Source organism: Pseudorca crassidens, chromosome X (genome assembly GCF_039906515.1).
Source record: "Pseudorca crassidens isolate mPseCra1 chromosome X, mPseCra1.hap1, whole genome shotgun sequence".
NCBI classification, from domain to species: Eukaryota; Metazoa; Chordata; class Mammalia; order Artiodactyla; family Delphinidae; genus Pseudorca; species Pseudorca crassidens.
This window is the reverse complement of record NC_090317.1, coordinates 107,211,348-107,230,979: the sequence shown is the minus strand read 5'-3', so window position 1 is coordinate 107,230,979 and position 19,632 is coordinate 107,211,348. Positions and strand designations below refer to the sequence as shown.

The 19,632-nt window shown below is 44.8% G+C and overlaps 1 protein-coding gene across 1 annotated transcript; it reads left to right on the top strand.

Annotated features, from left to right (window-relative positions):
- Positions 1-15,096: 15,096 nt before the first annotated feature.
- On the top strand, positions 15,097-16,450 carry LOC137216888 (melanoma-associated antigen B3-like). The gene has a single exon (XM_067723011.1). The coding sequence runs from the start codon at positions 15,097-15,099 to the stop codon at positions 16,126-16,128; it is 1,032 nt and encodes a 343-aa protein (XP_067579112.1). The 3' UTR covers positions 16,129-16,450.
- The last annotated feature ends 3,182 nt before the right edge of the window (positions 16,451-19,632 follow it).

Sequence of the window (19,632 nt, the reverse complement as noted above, 5' to 3'; positions counted from 1 at the left end):
CTCTGTAAGGTTTGCAGAGCGAAAACTGCTCAAGAGTTTGCAGAGATGTGGAATTTCCTAAGCAGGCTTTAATCCAAGAGATAGAAAGCAAGATGAGGGCCCCGTGTAGGAGGACTGAGGAGACCAAAGCCCAGAATATTGGGGGGTGGTCATTGGGACACCAGTCCTGTCTGCTATCAGACACAGAGGGTCTCAGGCAGACCTGTTAGGCTAACCGTACCCTCACTTATTCTTCAGGCTTCTTGGGGCCATAAGAAATTTGTCTAAGGGCAGAGTTCTCAGGTTGGTAGAGGAGAGAGTGTGAGTCTCTCACAGAAATGACAGTGGTAAACCTGAATAAAGACCCAGCCAGAACAGTAGGATCCCATAAAGTCCCATCCCCTTTGGCAGCCCCTTGAGGTGCAGAACAGTCCTGGCTGCTTGTGACTAACACTTTCAACTCAGGTCGCGGGAAGGTGGGGACTCTGGGGATCAGCAGAGCCCTCAGCCTTAGATCAGCAGAGAATGGAGCCCCAGGAAGTGTGCAGAGTCATAGTGAAGACCCTGTCTGTGGACATGGGGACCACTCAGTCCACCACTGTCAGGGCTACACTTAGCCCCTCCTCTGCTGTTAGCCCTGGGAGGCATAGGCAAGAGCTGGCAGGGTCAAGTGCCCCCTGACTTCTGCCTGGAGGGTGTCAGGGAGGGGAGGACCTTGGTTTATAGGCTGGCTGTTCAGCAGAGAGTGGAATCCCAGGCGTGACAGTGTCAAAGTAAAAGTCCTGTATGAGGAGTGTGGCAACCAACTACCCCGTTACAGATACATCCTTAGAAAGTCCCGTGTCTGTAATTGGCCTGGGGAGGCAATAGACAGGGCTTTCAGACTAAGTTTATCCCTTATTGCCTGAAGGAAGATGGTTTCAGGGACTTAAAGTCCTTGGACTGATGGGGGAGGCCTCATTCAGCAGAGGAAGGGTACCCAGTTCCTAACAGGAGTCAACATGATGACACTGACTGACAATGAAAGGATCTCTCCCAGAAAGAAGGGGACCACATAGAGCACTGTCCCTGTTGTCAGACCTGAGGCTGTGTCACTTAGGCATGGTGACATGATGCGTCATACTCACTTCCTCCCAGAGCTCTCATGGAGGTAAGGAACCTCATTAAAAACCAGTGTGCTCAGTGGCCCTCCTTAGGATCTCAGGGAATTGTTCCCTGTACATTTTGTTGACAACCTTCAGCATGTCTGCCTCCATAATGGGCTCTTTTATATTTCTGCAGTAGGAATTGCCTGCCGATGCAGGGGACACGGGGTCGTGCCCCTGTCCGGGAAGATCCCACATGCCACAGAGCGGCTGGGCCCGTGAGCCATGGCCGCTGAGCCTGCGCGTCCCGAGCCTGTGCTCCGCGACGTGAGAGGCCACAACAGTGAGAGGCCCGCGTACCCGAAAAAAAAAAAAAAAAAAGCTCATATTTTGTTTTATTTGGGGTTGTAGTCAGAGCATAGTGCATAGTATACAGTAGGTACCTTATATTTAATCAATAAAGGCCGAAAGAAAGACTATAAATAAGGGAAAGATCGTCAATTTGTGGTTTGCCTAAATCCTTCTCATGTTTCTTCTTGTAAAAGTAGAAGTCATACACCTGGATTTGCTTAGATTATTCAGGAATGTAGGATAAATTAAATTTTAATGGATTAGGCCACATGCTTACTCCTTTTTAATTTCCCAATCATTAATCGAGAATGAGCTCTTAGGAAGGCATCATACTAGTACTGTGGATGCTTCCCCCCGCCACCCCCCAGAAAAAGCCCCCAAACAGCAACCACCACAAAAACAAGATCTAGCCCCTGCCCATTGAATTTTAGAGTCTAGGAGCTGCTATTATATAAAAAGATGGTGGATGCGCTCTATGACCTAAAGAACAAGTAAACAGTAGGGTTTAAGAGGGCAGGCAGTTGGAGCTGAAAGCAATCAAGTGTAAATGGCCTGAGGCAAGGCAGTTTGGCGCCTTAGGAAAATGCAAAGCCTTCAGTGAGAAGTAATTTCAAGTGAGGTTGCCTGGTGGGCTAGATGAGACTGTGGGAGTGGTGAGCCCCGCCAGAGCCTCAGATGGAGGGCCTCAGAGAATCCAGAATCCACTGGGCTGGCAGTCTTTACCCTGGGTTGGGGGAGCCAGAGACCTCGCCATTAAAAGCGTACTCAATTATTCTATCTTGTGTGTAATTTGGCAAATTCTAGGCAAGTTCTAGATTTTTGTTGGTAGTTAAATAAGTGGAAATAATGGTTATTTAGAAGAAAGGGTAGCGGGGAGGGAAGATACTGGTCAAGGACAAAAATTCTAAGGACTTTGAGTTGTTTCCAACTAGGAAAGATTCTCCCACAAGCGCATTATGTATTATATCCTCTGGTGTGGATATTACATGATTGTCCTTGCTAGGCAGCATTTTAGTTAATTGTGATTTCTTTGTCTTGCTGTTTGGTTAATGTGCTCAAGCTCACGGGGCTAGTGAAACAGCAGGTAAAACAATTGATCAGCTTAAACTGGTTTTGCCTCCTTAAATAGGTTGCTGATTAATCAAACCTTGTGTTATTTTACAGAGACAGAACTGCACATCTCCAGGAAGCAACCCATGACCCCAGGATGACCCTGGAACCAAGATCTTCAGTCTGCAGAACTCAGAGAACAGAAATGTTGCCTGGAGAGCCCGTGACAATCCTTCAATTAAGGAAAATCTGGCCTCCAGCAGCATGAGTAGCTTATATGGACTAATTCAAGACTAGCCAATTAGCTTCCAAGTTTGAAATTACCCTGACCCCTTAAATTTCACCCAGACCGCTGGATTGAGGTGAGATTTGAGAGCCTTGTCTCCTGTGTTAGTCAGCCTTGCAGTAAAGCTCTTTTCTCAAAAACTGTTGCCATAGTGTTGGCTTCTGTGCACACAGGGCAGTGAGCCCTTGTTCAGTAAGTTTTGGCAACCCAGGTGAGATTTAGGTCTTGTGACTGCCTGCCTGAGGCACTGTAGCCCCTGGCAGAGTGTGGGCCCTCAGCACCAACCTTGCGTAGCCACCTAGACTGAATTTGTCTAGAAGGTCGGCTCTTGGGTTCCTGCTTCCCCGCCATGGCACTCCAGGCTCCTCGGGCTACTTTCACTTTTGAGAAAAGAAACAGCTCCTGGATCAGACGTCTTTTGGGTGAGTAACCTTGTTAAAATGTGCCTGTACCTAAATTGTCTAATAATCTCATCGGAATTGTGGGTTAGAGTCCTGCCTGGGGGAGTTTTTTTTTGCTCGGGATAGAGTCCAGGTTAGAGTCCTAAGGCTAGGATCGTGGGCTAGAGTTCCACCCTAAGAGAGACAGTACAAAAGGTTACAGCTGCTGAGGTACTCAAAGGATTGGGTTAAAGTCCCAGGCCTTTGGATTTGTTTGCCTATGTTTGTTTAGGTCTGACTGTTATATCTGTTAGGATTGGCTAATGGGAGTTGGCTATTGGATGACTGTGGCAAAACTTTATTAAACCTGATTGATATTAATGAGGGTCCTCTGACTCAGGAGATAAAAGACCTTGCTCCTGGACTGGAAACCTTGCTTTACAGGGTGATGGGGTTTTTCACCCATGCGTAAGATGATTGCCCGGAGGTGGTGTTACACGTGTATATTCCTTTTTTGTTTTTTTGTTGCTTTATTGGAGAATAGTTGATTTACAATGTTGTGTTAGTTTCAGGTGTACAGCAAAGTGAGTCAGTTATACATATACATATATTCATTCAGATTCTTTTCTCATACAAATTATCACAGAATATTGAGCAGAGTCCCCTGTGCTATACAGTAGGTCCTCGTTGGTTATCTGTCTTATATATAGTAGTGTGTATGTTAATCCCAAGCTCCTGACTTATCCATTCCCCCCCGCCCCACGTTTCCCCTTTGGTAACCATAAGTTTGTTTTCGATATCTGTAAGTCTGTTTCTGTTTTGTAAGTAAGTTCATTTGTGTCATTTTTAAAAATTAGATTCCACATATGAGTGATATATGATATTTGTCTTTCTGTCTGACTTATTTCACTTAGTGTGATAATCTCTAGGTTCGTCCCCGTTGCTGCAGATGGCATTCTTTCTTTCTTTTTTTATGACTGAGTAATATTCCGTTTTATATATGTACCACGTAGTTTTTATCCATTCCTCTGTCGATGGACATTTAGGTTGCTTCCATGTCTTGGCTATTGCAAATAGTGCTGCAGTGAACATTGGGGTGTATGTACCTTTGCAAATTATGGTTTTCTTTGGATATGTGCACAGGAGTGGGATTGCTGGATCACATGGTATTTTTTATTTTATTTTATTGGAGTATAGTTGATTTACAATGTGTTAGTTTTAGGTGTACAGCAAAGTGATTCAGTCACACATATACGTATATTCGTTCATTTTCAGATTCTTTTCTCATACAGATTATCACAGAATATTGAGCAGAGTCCCCTGTGCTATACAGTAGGTCCTCGTTGGTTATCTGTCTTATATATAGTAGTGGGCGTGTTAATCCCGAGCTCCTGATTTATCCATTCCCCCCCACCCCATGTTTCCCCTTTGGTAACCATAAGTTTGTTTTCGATATCTGTAAGTCTTTTTCTGTTTTGTAAATAAGTTCATTTGTGTCATTTTGTTTTTCAACACATTTTTTTAACATCTTTATTGGAGTATAATTGCTTTACAATGGTGTATTAGTTTCTGCTTTATAACAAAGTGAACCAGCTATACATATACATATAGCCCCATATCTCTTCCCTCTTGTATGTCCCCTACATTGGCAGGCAGATTCTTAACCACTGCACCACCAGGGAAGTCCCGGAATAAAGTTTTTATCTCAAAAGGCAGTGTGATAGTATTGGCTTCTATGCATGTCAGGCAGTGAGCCCTTGCTGGGTAACACTAGTAAATGACAGGCCTGGGACTAGACTCCTGGTCTGAATTCCTCTAGATCTCACACTGTTATACTCCTCTTGGCCTAAAGCAGAGCTTGTATTCCTTGACACTCAAATAAATGTATCTTGGGATAAAGATAAGGACTGTGTGGCTAAAGAACGGGATTGGAATCTATCCAAAGCATTGAAGAATACCTCAGTAAATGCCAGTTAGGAATAAGAAGGAGGAACAGGAATAAGGAGAAGAAACAGATGCTGCTCAGTGACAATAGGATCATCTCTATATGCAGTGTCACATAACCTCAATCAGGGGAAGCACAAAACCATCCTGGACAGCTCCTTTCCTTTAGAAGTATGCGTATATCTCAGACACTGTGGGTTGGGTTCTAGGTCACCGCAATAATGCGAATATTGCAATAAAGTAAATCGCACGAAATTTTGGGTTTCCCAGTGCTTATAAAAGTTGTTAATCCTATTGTACACGTACTAGACAGTGTCTAAAAAAATGTACACATCTTAATTTAAAAATACAAAACAGTGGGCTTCCCTGGTGGCACAGTGGTTGAGAGTCCGCCTGCCAGTGCAGGGGACACGGGTTTGTGCCCCGGTCCGGGAAGATCCCACATGCCACGGAGCGGCTGGGCCCGTGAGCCATGGCCGCTGAGCCTGCGTGTCCGGAGCCTGTGCTCTGCAATGGGAGAGGCCACAACAGTGAGAGTCCCGCGTACCGCAAAAAACAAACAAACAAAAAAACAAAAAACAAAAACAGTTACAAGAATAACAAAGATAACTGAGCAGAGAACCATAAGAAAATAATGAAAAAGTTTAAAATATTTCAAGAATTAACAAAATGTGGCACAGGGACCCCACGTGAACACATGGTGTTGGGAAAACGGCACCCATTCACATGTTCAATGCACGGTAACCACAAACTTACAATTCATAATAAAACAGAATATCTGTGAAGCATGATTAAGTGAAATACGATAAAAAGAGGTATGCCTATAAATCAATTAAAACAAGTCACAGAAGAGGCTAATTCTGGCTATTGAAAAGGACAGATTAGCATTATTTTTCTCTGGGAGCCCACCCCTGTCCTGGGCCCCCTGCCTTATGTTGCATTTTCCCCATCTCACGTCAAGTCTGGGACATGAAACTACAAGGTTTGCATTAGGTACGCTGCTCAAGAGTTTGCAGGGATGTGGCATTCCCCAGGAACCTTTTAATCCAAGAGATAGACAAAAGGAACACCCCCCCCCCCCGAAATGAGTGAGGACTGGAGAGACAACCACGCCAAAATATAGGTCATTCAGAGACCTGCCCAAACGTGCTCTCAGACCTAGAATGCCCAGGCAGGGCATCCTCTCTTATAAGTCTCATAGTTTTCAGTGAGGTCAAAGTCTTGGTCTAAGAAGAACAGCCTCAGTTCAGTAGAGGGAGAAGCTCAGGTTGGAGGGTCAGGGAGGATCCGGTCCCGGGACTGGCCAGGAGTATGGTGGGGTCCCTGAGTGAGGAAAGAGGTATCACTAGACCCACAAATGAGGGGGCTTTACAGACCCCTGCCCCCATTCTTAACCACGAGAGGCCCCAGGCAGAGCCATAGGGATGAGAAGCCTCCTCATTTCTGTCTGTCTGGTCTCGGCGAGGGAAGGGCTTTGTCTATCAGGATCAGGTCCCAGTTCTGCAAGGGAAGGGGTCTTGGCCATAACCAGACAAACCAGGGTCAAGGTAAGGACCTCAGTGCTAATGAGAGCGTCTCTCTCCCAAGGAGGGAGGCTCACAGGGTGGCGCCCTTCTTGTCAGGCAGAGATGGTCAGAGCAACGCCCTGCCTTCCCCACTAGGGACTCGAGGAGGTGAGGGCTTTGTTTGGAGGCTGAAGGACTCGGGACCACAGAGGGAGGGGTCACGGGCTCTAATAGATGGCCCGGAGAGACCCGCGAGGGAGGATCATGGGACGGCTGACCTCTGAACCCCGGGATCCCATAGAGCCCTGCGCGTCCCGTCAGCCGTTGGAACCCCGCACGAGGCAGCCGCAGCCGGTAGTGGCTCCCACACTTCCGCTCTGGGGGCGGAGCCGGACGGTTGTTCACAGCGTTTGTTCGGCCAAGGGCGGATTCCCAGGACTGCTCTGCAGTCAAGGTGAGGACCTGAATGCGGACCCAAGGGATCCTTCCCCCCTCCCATAACAAAGGTTACCCCCACAAATCCCGCCTCTGTGATCGAAAGTGGAAGGTTCCTGAAAAACTGTTAGGCTGAGTTCTGCCTGGAAATTCTCAAGGGGGAAAGCCTTAATCTAAGAGAGAATTTCCTGATTCTGTAAATCAAGGAAACCTAGGCCCTAACTGAAGTCAAGGCGGGAGGTGGGGTGGGGGGCGGGGGGAGGGGCGGGGCCTGAGCGCTAATGAGGGAGTAGAGATGGCAACAAAGCTGCACCCATGCACTCAGTTCCCGGAGCCTCCAGGCCGGGGTGGTCATATATAGCAGGCCCAGACTTCCCCCCCACCCCCAGGAGCTCAAGGAGGTGAAACTTGTGGGCACAGTTCAGTAAAGGGAGGAGTCCCAGGCTCTGACAGATTCCAAGATGGGCACCCTGTATGTAGGACCTAGGGACCACCGGCTCCAGAACACTGGAGTACCACAGACCCCCGCCCCTGCTGTCAGCTGTCAGAGACCCTGAGTAGTTGTGGCCGGATGTGAGTCATCCTGACTTCAGCTTCAGAGGTTCCAGGAAGTGAGAACTTTCATCTGAGGGCCATGCCTCCGGCGGCCAAGAGAAAATTTCCAGTACTGGTCTGGAGTCAAGGTGAAGACTTTGAGTGGGGAGTGAGAGGTGCCACTCGGCCCATAACAAACTGCACTAAGTCTCGCTGCTTCTGTAGGCCCTGGGAAGCCCCAACAGAGCCATCAAACTGAGTTCTGCCTGAGATGTCTCGGGGCTGGGAGGGCCTAGGTCTAGGGAGTAGCTCCATCTTGCAGATGGAGGATACCTAGGTCCTAACTGAGGTGAAGGTGAGGGCCCTAAATACTGATGAGGGGGCCTCTCCCCATTTAGGGGTGGCATCACAAAGCAGCACCCCTACACTTGTGGGAGGCTCCAGCCAGGGGTAGTCATATATGTAGGACCCTGACTTCCCCCTCTAGGGACTCAGGGAATTGAGGGCTTTGCTCTGAGGCTGGACTACCCAGGTTATTGGTGGGAGGAGTCCTAAGTCCTACACAGAGTTCAGGTCAGAGACCTGAGGGAGGACTAAGGTGAACACCGACTCTAAAATGTAGGGTCTCATAAATTCTGCCCGTGTTCTGAGTAGAAACCAAGAGTATCTGTCAAGCTGAAGCACTCTTCTCATTTGTCTGGAGAGTTCAGAGATGTGAGGGTGTTGGACTAATTGAATAGCCTCAAATCTGCAGAGGGAAGAAACCCAGGGCTTTATAGGAGTCAGGGTGAGGACCCTGAAAGAACAGTGATGATACCACTCACCCACAAACAGAGGAGACAACAGGGATTGCCCCCCTCCTTGCTTGCAGCGCTGGGTAGCCCAGGTATGGAAGTCAGGTGTGTGTGAGCCCTCCTTTATTTCTTTTTTTTTTTAATATCTTTATTGGGGTATAATTACTTTACAATGGTGTGTTAGTTTCTTCTTTATAACAAAGTGAATCAGTTATACATATACATATGTTCCCATATCTCTTCCCCCTTGCGTCTCCCTCCCTCCCACCCTCCCTATCCCACCCCTCCAGGCGGTCACAAAGCACTGAGCGGATATCCCTGTGCTATGTGGCTGCTTCCCACCAGCTATCTACCTTACGTTTGGTAGTGTATATATGTCCATGCCTCTCTCTCGCTTTGTCACAGCTCACCCTTCCCCCTCCCCATATCCTCAAGTCCGTGCTCCAGTAGGTCTGTGTCTTTATTCCTGTCTTACCCCTAGGTTCTTCATGACATTTTTTTTTCTTAAATTCCATATATATGCGTTAGCATACGGTATTTGTCTTTCTCTTTCTGACTTACTTCACTCTGTATGACAGACTCTAGGTCTATCCACCTCATTACAAATAGCTCAATTGCATTTCTTTTTATGGCTCAGTAATATTCCATTGTATATATGTGCCACATCTTCTTTATCCATTCATCCGATGATGGGCACTTAGGTTGTTTCCATCTCTGGGCTATTGTAAATAGAGCTGCAATGAACATTTTGGTACATGACTCTTTTTGAATTATGGTTTTCTCAGGGTATATGCCCAGTAGTGGGATTGCTGGGTCATATGGTAGTTCTATTTGTAGTTTTTTAAGGAACCTCCATACTGTTCTCCATAGTGGCTGTACCAATTCACATTCCCACCAGCAGTGCAGGAATGTTCCCATTTCTCCACACCCTCTCCAGCATTTATTGTTTCTAGATTTTTTGATGATGGTCATTCTGACTGGTGTGAGATGATATCTCATTGTAGTTTTGATTTGCATTTCTCTAATGATTAATGATGTTGAGCATTCTTTCATGTGTTTGTTGGCAGTCTGTATATCTTCTTCGGAGAAATGTCTATTTAGGTCTTCTGCCCATTTTTGGATTGGGTTGTTTGGTTTTTTGTTATTGAGCTGCATGAGCTGCTTGTAAATTTTGGAAATTAATCCTTTGTCAGTTGCTTCATTTGCAAATACTTTCTCCCATTCTGAGGGTTGTCTTTTGGTCTTGTTTATGGTTTCCTTTGCTGCGTGAAAGCTTTGAAGTTTCATTAGGTCCCGTTTGTTTATTTTTGTTTTTATTTCCATTTCTCTAGGAGGCAGGTCAAAAAGGATCTTGCTGTGATTTATGTCATAGAGTGTTCTGCCTATGTTTTCCTCTAAGAGTTTGATAGTTTCTGGCCTTACATTTAGGTCTTTAATCCATTTTGAGCTTATTTTTGTGTATGGTGTTAGAGAGTGATCTAATCTCATACTTTTATATGTACCTGTCCAGTTTTCCCAGCACCACTTATTGAAGAGGCTGTCCTTTCTCCACTGTACATCCCTGCCTCCTTTATCAAAGATAAGGTGACCATGTGTGTGTGGGTTTATCTCTGGGCTTTCTATCCTGTTCCATTGATCTATCTTTCTGTTTTTGTGCCAGTACCATACTGTCTTGATTACTGTAGCTTTGTAGTATAGTCTGAAGTCAGGGAGCCTGATTCCTCCAGCTCCGTTTTTCGTTCTCAAGATTCCTTTGGCTGTTTGGGGTCTTTTGTGTTTCCATACAAATTGTGAAATTTTTTGTTCTAGTTCTGTGAAAAATGCCAGTGGTAGTTGGATAGGGATTGCATTGAATCTGTAGATTGCTTTGGGTAGTAGAGTCATTTTCACAATGTTGATTCTTCCAATCCAAGAAGATGGTATATCTCTCCATCTATTTGTATCATCTTTAATTTCTCTCATCAGTGTCTTATAATTTTCTGAATACAGGTCTTGTGTCTCCTTAGGTAGGTTTATTCCTAGATATTTTATTCTTTTTGTTGCAATGGTAAATGGGAGTGTTTTCTTGATTTCACTTTCAGATTTTTCATCGTTAGTGTATAGGAATGCCAGAGATTTCTGTGCATTAATTTTGTATCCTGCAACTTTACCAAATTCATTGATTAGCTCTAGTAGTTTTCTGGTAGCATCTTTAGGATTCTCTATGTATAGTATCATGTCATCTGCAAACAGTGACAGCTTTAGTTCTTCTTTTCCAATTTGGATTCCTTTTATTTCCTTTTCTTCTCTGTGGCTAAAACTTCCAAAATTATATTGAATAAGAGTGGTGAGAGTGGGCAACCTTGTCTTGTTCCTGATCTTAGTGGAAATGCTTTCAGTTTTTCACCATTGAGGTTGATGTTGGCTGTGGGTTTGTCATATATGGCCTTTATTATGTTGAGGAAAGTTCCCTCTATGCCTACTTTCTGCAGGGTTTTTATCATAAATGGGTGTTGAATTTTGTCAAAAGCTTTCTCTGCATCTCTTGAGATGATCATATCGTTTTTCTCCTTCAATTTGTTAATATGGTGTATCACATTGATTGATTTGCGTATATTGAAGAATCCTTGCATTCCTGGAATAAACCCCCCTTGATCATGGTGTGTGATCCTTTTAATGTGCTGTTGGATTCTGTTTGCTAGTATTTTGTTGAGGATTTTTGCATCTAGGTTCATCAGTGATATTGGCCTGTAGTTTTCTTTCTTTGTGACATCCTTGTCTGGTTTTGGTATCAAGGTGATGGTGGCCTCATAAAATGAATTTGGGAGTGTTCCTCCCTCTGCTATATTTTGAAAGAGTTTGAGAAGGATAGGTGTTAGCTCTTCTCTAAATGTTTGATAGAATTCTCCTGTGAAGCCATCTGGTCTTGGGCTTTTGTTTGTTGGAAGATTTTTAATCATAGTTTCAATTTCACTGCTTGTGATTTGTCTGTTCATATTTTCTGTTTCTTCCTGATTCAGTCTTGACAGGTTGTGCGTTTCTACAAATTTGTCCATTTCTTCCAGGTTGTCCATTTTACTGGCATAGAGTTGCTTGTAGTAATCTCTGATGACCTTCTGTATTTCTGCAGTGTCAGTTGTTACTTCTCCTTTTTCATTTCTAATTCTGTTGATTTGAGTCTTCTCCCTTTTTTTCTTGATGAGTCCGGCTAATGGTTTATCAATTTTGTTTATCTTCTCAAAGAACCAGCTTTTAGTTTTATTGATCTTTGCTATTGTTTCCTTCATTTCTTTTTCATTTATTTCTGATCTGATTTTTATGATTTCTTTCCTTCTGATAACTTTGAGGTTTCTTTTTCTTCTTTTTGTAATTGCTTTAGGTGCAAGGTTAGGTTGTTTATTTGAGTTGTTTCCTGTTTCTTAAGGTGGGCTTGTATTGCTATAAACTTCCCTCTTAGAACTGCTTTTGCTCCATCCCATAGGTTTTGGGTCGTCGTGTCTCCATTGTCATTTGTTTCTAGGTATTTTTTTATTTCCTCTTTGATTTCTTCAGTGATCACTTTGTTATTAAGTAGTGTATTGTTTAGCCTCCATGTGTTTGTATTTTTTACAGATCTTTTCCTGTAATTGATATCTAGTCTCATGGCGTTGTGGTCGGAAAAGATACTTGATACAATTTCAATTTTCTTAAATTTACCAAGGCTTGGTTTGTGACCCAAGATATGATCTATCCTGGAGAATGTTCCATGAGCACTTGAGAAAAATGTGTATTCTGTTGTTTTTGGATGGAGTGTCCTATTAATATCAATTAAGTCCATCTTGTTTAATGTATCATTTAAAGCTTGTGTTTCCTTATTTATTTTCATTTTGGATGATCTGTCCATTGGTGTAAGTGAGGTGTTAAAGTCCCCTACTATTATTGCGTTACTGTCGATTTCCTCTTTTATAGCTGTTAGCAGTTGCCTTATGTATTGAGGTGCTCTTATGTTGGGTGCATAAATATTTACAATTGTTACATCTTCTTCTTGGATCGATCCCTTGATCATTATGTAGTGTCCTTCTTTGTCTCTTCTAATAGTCTTTATTTTAAAGTCTATTTTTTCTGATATGAGAATTGCTACTCCATCTTTCTTTTGGTTTCCATTTGCATGGAATATCTTTTTCCATCCCCTTACTTTCAGTCTGTATGTGTCTCTAGGTCTGAAGTGGGTCTCTTGTAGACAGCATATATATGGGTCTTGTTTTTGTATCCATTTAGCCAATCTCTGTCTTTTGGTGGGAGCACTTAGTCCATTTACATTTAAGGTAATTATCGATATGTATGTTCTTATTCCCATTTTCTAAATTTGTTTTGGGCTCGTTATTGTAGGTCTTTTCCTTCTCTTGTGTTTCTTGCCTAGAGAAGTTTCTTTAGCATTTCTTGTAAAGCTGCTTTGGTGGTGCTGAACTCTCTCAGCTTTTGCTTGTCTGTAAAGGTTTTAATTTCTCCATCAAATCTGAATGAGATCCTTGCTGGGTAGAGTAATCTTGGTTGCAGGTTTTTCTCCTTCATCACTTTCAATATGTCCTGCCACTCCCTTCTGGCTTACAGAGTTTCTGCTGAGAGATCAGCTGTTAACCTTATGGGGATTCCCTTGTGTGTTATTTGTTGTTTTTCCCTTGCTGCTTTTAATATGCTTTCTTTGTATTTAATTTTTGACAGTTTGATTAATATGTGTCTTGGCGTATTTCTCCTTGGATTTATCCTGTATGGGACTCTCTGTGCTTCCTGGACTTGATTAACTATTTCCTTTCCCATATTAGGGAAGTTTTCAACTATAATCTCTTCAAATATTTTCTCCGTCCCTTTCTTTTTCTCTTCTTCTTCTGGAACCCCTATAATTCGAATGTTGGTGCATTTAATGTTGTCCCAGAGGTCTCTGAGACTGTCCTCAGTTCTTTTCATTCTTTTTTCTTTATTCTGCTCTGCAGTAGTTATTTCCACTATTTTATCTTCCAGGTCACTTATCCGTTCTTCTGCCTCAGTTATTCTGCTATTGATCCCATCTAGAGTCTTTTTCATTTCATTTATTGTGTTGTTCATCATTGTTTGTTTCATCTTTAGTTCTTCTAGGTCCTTGTTAAATGTTTCTTGCATTTTGTCCATTCTATTTCCAAGATTTTGGATCATCTTTACTATCATTATTGTGAATTCTTTTTCAGGTAGACTGCCTATTTCCTCTTCACTTGTTCGATCTGGTGCATTTTTTTTTTTTTTGCGGTACGTGGGCCTCTCACTGTTGTGGCCTCTCCCGTTGCAGAGCACAGGCTCCGGACGTGCAGGCTCAGCGGCCATGGCTCACGGGCCCAGCCGCTCTGCGGCATGTGGGATCTTCCCAGACCGGAGCACGAACCTGTGTCCCCTGCATCGGCAGGTGGACTCTCAACCACTGCGCCACCAGGGAAGCCCGATCTGGTGCATTTTTATCTTGCTCCTTCATCTGCCGTGTGTTTTTCTGTCTTCTCATTTTGCTTATCTTGCTGTGTTTGGGGTCTCCTTTTTGCAGGCTGCAGGTTCGTAGTTCCTGTTGTTTTTGGTGTCTGTCCCCAGTGGCTAAGGTTGGTTCAGTGGGTTGTTTAGGCTTCCTGGTGGAGGGGACTAGTGCCTCTGTTATGGTGGATGAGGCTGGAACTTGTCTTTCTGGTGGGCAGGTCCACGTCTGGTGGTGTGTTTTGGGGTGTCTTTGGCCTTATTATGATTTTAGGCAGCCTCTCTGCCAGTGGGTGGGCTTGTGTACCTTTTTTGCTAGTTGTTTGGCATAGGGTGTCCAGCACTGTAGCTTGCTGGTCGTTGAGTGAAGCTGGGTGCTGTTGTTGAGATGGAGATCTCTGGGAGATGTTCCCCGTTTGATATTATGTGGAGCCTGGAGGTCTCTTGTTGACCAGTGTCCTGAAGTTGGCTCTCCCACCTCAGAGGCACAGCACTGACTCCTGGCCGCAGCACCAAGAGCCTTTCATCCGCACGGCTCCTCAGTTTGGGATGATTTGTTGTCTATTCAGGTATTCCATAGATGCAGGTACATCAAGTTGATTGTGGAGATTTAATCCGCTGCTCCTGAGGCTGCTGGGAGAGATTTCCCTTTCTCTTCTTTGTTTGCACAGCTCCCGGGTTTCCCCTCCTTTATTTCTGATGGTATCAGATTGGTGAGAGCCAAGGCAAGGACCCTGAATGAGGACTGAGGACCCCAAGGAGCCCAGGACAGAGTCCCATAGAGCTGTCAGCTGTGGGTGCCCCCTGGCAGGGGTGCTAGGCTGAGGTGCCCCTTCACTTCTTCTTAAGGTATCCCAGGAAGATGAGGATCTGGGTCTGAGGTATAAATTTAGAGCAGCACAGAGGAGGGGGCCCAGGCCCTGCCCAAAGTTGATATGATGGTCCTGCATATGAACTGAGGGGACCCCAATGCTCCAGAGTAGAGGGGGCTCCACAAGGACTAGATAATTGCACACTGCTGCTCTCAGCCCCAATAAGCACCAGGCAGGGCTGGCAGGCTGCAGCCTGAGGCTCACTTTAATTATTTCCACAGGGTTCTTAGAGGAGAGGACAGGGTGATCAGAACAGGAGTCCTGTGTGTTCGTAGAGCAGGGCCCACATGGAAACCTGAAGAGCGGCCCTCTTAAAGGCAGGGTGGTACCTCCCTGCTGTAGGCACTCACACCCTCTCATCCTCTCGCATCTCTGCCAGATCACCCCACTGTCCTACCTGCGTTCCTGCCTTTTGTCCCTGACCACAGTCACCATGCCTCGGGGGCGGAAGAGTAAGCTCCGCACCCGTGAGAGACGCCGCCAGGCCCAAAGTGGGACCCAGGGTCTGATGGGTGCTCAGGCCACTGCAGCTGAGGAGGAAGCCGCCTCGTCTTCATGTCCTTCTCTTGGGGTTACTACTCGGAGAAAGCCGGGTGCTAAGTCACGTAGCACTCTCAAGAGTCCTCAGGGGGCCCTAGCCACCACCACTAATCCTGCAGGTGTTTCTCCCACAAGATCAAACAAAGGAGCCAAAGGCCAAATGAAGAAAAAGCACAGTTCCTCTCAGGCCCCCGTCTCCGCCGTGCGGTCTCGAAAAGGCCCTCTAAGGAGGACAGCGAGTGTGTTGGTGCAGTTCCTGGTGCACATGTATAAAATGAAAAAGCCTGTTAGGAAAGCACATATGCTGAAGTTTATCGCTAAGAAGTACCAAAATCGATTCCCTGAGATCCTCAGAAGAGCTTCCTTCAGCATGGAGATGCTATTTGGTGTTGACTTAAAGGAGGTCGACCGTACCAAGCATACTTATACCTTTGTCAGCAAAATGGCTCTCCCCAACGATGGGACCATGAGCCGTGGCAGCGGGTTACCCAAGACCGGTCTCCTGATGTACATTCTGGCTGTGATCCTCATGAAGGGCAACTGCGCCACAGAGGAGAATATCTGGGAATTCCTGAATAAGATGAGAGTCTATGCTGGGAAGAGGCACTTCATATTTGGGGAGCCCAAGAAGCTCATCACCCAAGATTGGGTGAAGCTGAAGTATTTGGAATACCGGCAAGTGGCCAACAGTGATCCAGCGTGCTACGAGTTCCTGTGGGGCCCGAGAGCCCATGCCGAAACCAGCAAGATGAAAGTCCTGGAGTTCCTGGCCAAGGTCAATCACACCGTCCCCAGTGCCTTCCAGTCTTGGTATGAAGAGGCTTTGAAAGATGAGGAAGAGAGAGCCCAAGCCAGTGGATGTTCCAGTGTTCTGTCCAGCTCCTCCCACACAGAATCTGAGGCAAATTCTGCACTTTGTGGCTGAAGAGAGCATTCAATATTTCAAGTAGTGTAGGGCTGGGTGTGACAGAGGGAACACTGTATAATACCTTTGTGTTCCTGTTCTGTATGGGGAATTTGGAAATACGTCTTTGTTTTTTGCTGTTTTTCAAACGTTACTCCTAAATGAAATTTTATTTAGCGTTAGAATGTAAGTTTATGAATTACATCAGTCATACTTACTGTTGTTTATCAGGTTTAAGAATAAGAGTTTTGCTGTTTTGTAAAACATATTGGGAAAACTTCCATCTTATTTAGTAATTTGGTGGAAGATAACATGGCATTGCAATATGCAATTCCTTGAAAATGTGAAAAAGTTAAGTATAGTATAGTATACTGTATGTAGTATAGTATAGAAAAAGTAAGATGGTCAATATTTGGTTTACTAATTCCTTTTACTCTGTTTTATAAAATTAGAAATAACAGTATGTGCTTGGCTCATTCAAAAATGTAGAATTAAATCATAATAAATTAGACCTCATGCTCACAGGCTCGTTTATTCCCCAAACATGAATTGAGCATCTGCTCTTAGAAGGCTCCTTGCTAGTACTGTGAGAGCTGAGAAGAAGGAGACCTAGCCACTGACCATAAAATTATAGAGCCGAGAAGCAGCTATCATATAAAGAAAATGGTGATGTATACTCTAAGACCAAAAGGTCAAATGAAAAGGCAGGATAAGAAAGGAGAAGGGGTGGTTTCACATGATAGCAGTCAAATGTAAATTCCCTGATGCAAGGCAGTGGTGGGCCTTGGGAAAAATGTAAGTCCTTCAGTGGGAGGTAATTATAAGTTAGGTGCGTGGTGGGCTAGATGAGACTGATAATTTTGAGCAGGGGCCAGATCCTCAGATGGTGGGCCGTACAGTTGAAAGACAAAGCCTGGAATGGGAAACTGCCCTTAGCAGTTACAGGCACACTTCATTTTGTTGCGCTTTGCTTTATTGTATTTCACAGATAGTGCTTTTTCTTTTCTTTTTTTAACAAATTGAAGGTTTGTGTCAACCTTGCTTCCAGCAAGTCTTTCAGTGCCATTTTTCCAACAACGTATTCTCACTTCATGTCTCTGTGTCACATTTTGGTAATTCTCACAATATTTCACACCTTCCACCAGCAAAAAGATGGACTCGCTGAAGGTTCAGATGATGGTTAGCATTTTTTAGCAAAAATGTATTTTTTAATTAAGGTATGTACATTGTTCCTTGACATAATACTATTGCACGCTTAATAGACTGCAGTATAGTGTAAACATAAATTTTGTAAGAGCACTGGGAAACCAAAAAATCCTTGTGACTCACTTTATTGTGCTATTCACTTTATTTTGGGGGTCTGGAACCAAACCTGCAATATCTTCGAGGTCTCCTTTTACTTTGGGGTTGTGGGTAAATCAGAGAGAAATCACCTGAGGCAGGAATAGAATGTGTCCTGTGCTCTTGTCCCAGTGCAGGTGAACACTATGCAAATTAGATGTTTTATTCACGCTGTCATGTCTCCAGGGAGTTTCTGAGAAATAAGGGTGGTACTCCCCTGAGGGGTGGGGGTGCCCAGAAGCCACTGGTCTGGCACTCTTTGCCCTAGTTGGGGGAGCCAGAGCCCACTCCACGAAAAAAAATCATTCAAATTAAGTTATCTTGATTGTAATTTGGCAAACTCTAGGCAAGGAATAGATATTCGTGGGTGGTTAAATGAATGAAAGTGGGAGTGGTTTATAAAGAAGGGCAGCTGAGAGGGAGGTACGTTTTAGGTCCGTGAAACATTTTAGAGCTTCGTGTTGCATCTACTGAGGAAGTCTACCTCATGTTGACCTTGAATGACATACTCTAACAGGGAAATACTAGTTTTCCTTGCTAAGCAGGATTTTGCCTGATAGGGGTTTCTTTGCCCTAGAGCCCTGCTTATTCTCTGGCATCTCCTGGATTGAAAGTTAAATCTCAGTGTAGTGGGTTGAAACTCCAGGGGACAAATTAATCATAGTAAGAACTGGCATCCTTGAAAGTCTCAGTACCGGCCAGGCAATGGGCCAGGCACTTCACAGGCATTATATAAATTCTATCAGTCCCCAAGGCAGAGCTTCTCAAACCCATTTCACAGATGAAAAGACCGAGGCTCACAGAGTTTGGTAATGTGTTCAGTTTCACACAGCTGTTAAGTGACAGTGTTGGAACTAGACTCCTGGCCTAACTAAGTCTGACGCCCACACTTTTCCATTCCTCCCAGCCCGAGGCCAACTTTGTGTTCCTTAATTCACCTTACTTCTCACTCACTACAAAATATATCTCAGGTGATAAAAAGGAGGACTCTGTGCCCAAAACACTGGATGGGAATACATAAGCACAGCAATAAGCGTCTCAAAATAGTTGAAAAGGGTGAAGAAAGCAGAGGAAGATATTTAGTGACAGTATGATCATCTACATATCCAAAGTCAGATAACCTCAAAAGATCAGGGGCTCAGAAAATCATGCTGGACAGCCCTTCGCATTTGGAAGTTAAATCTATTCAAAGAGAAGTTACATAAAAGGCTAAGTCTTGCTGGTAAAGAGAAGGGAAAAACCAATGTATTTTTTTTCTTTGACAGCACATCCATCCTGCCTTGTGTTACAACTTCCCTACTTCACATCACTCCTGGGACGGAGACCCAGTCTCTGAAGGGTTTGCAATAGGGAAACCGGTCAAGAGTTTTCAGGGATGGGCCCTTTCCCAGGAAGCCTTTAATCAAGAAACAGGAGCCACGATGAAGGGCCCCTTACGGGTGGCCTGGGGAGAGCAACATGCCAGGCAAAGTTGTCAGCCTGAGCATGCCCTCACTTACTCTTCAGGGTTCTCAGGGACTTGTGAGTCCTACCTAGGAGGATGAGCTCAGGTCAGTAGAGGGAGGAGTCCCAGTCTCTGCCACATGTGGTGGTGAGGACCCTGAATGAGGAATGAAGGAAGCACACCCGCCACCCCCGAACAGTGTGTCCCATGGACTCCTGACCCTGCCGTCAGCCCTCAGAGTCCCCAGACAGCCTTGTCAAGATGTGGCTGAACCTGATTTCCACGTAAGAGGTTGAGAAAGTGAAGACTTTGGCCTGAGGTTGGCCAACTCAGGTCAGTAGAGATAGGATTTCCAAGGTGCGCCAGGAGGAAGGTGAGCACCCTGAAGAGTTCAGGGCCCACCAAACCCATATCAGCGGAGACCTCACAGAATCCTCCCTGTTGCCGTGACAGATCCTGGTGTAAATGTCAGGAAGAGACGGCCTCATATCCTTCTCGGGGATCACAGAAAAGTGCGGAACTTGGTTTGAGGGGGAGGTCCCAGGGCAGCAGAGGGGGGAACCTTAGGCCTTCACATGAGTCAGATTTAGGGTACTGAGTTAGAACCCTGAGTGGGATCACCATCATATGGTCTCAACCTGCCTGATACAGTTGTCACTCATGGCATGGCAGGTGTGGCCAAGTAAGGCCACCCTCACCTCCTATTGGATCTCAGGGAAATAAGAGCCTTTCTCTGAAGA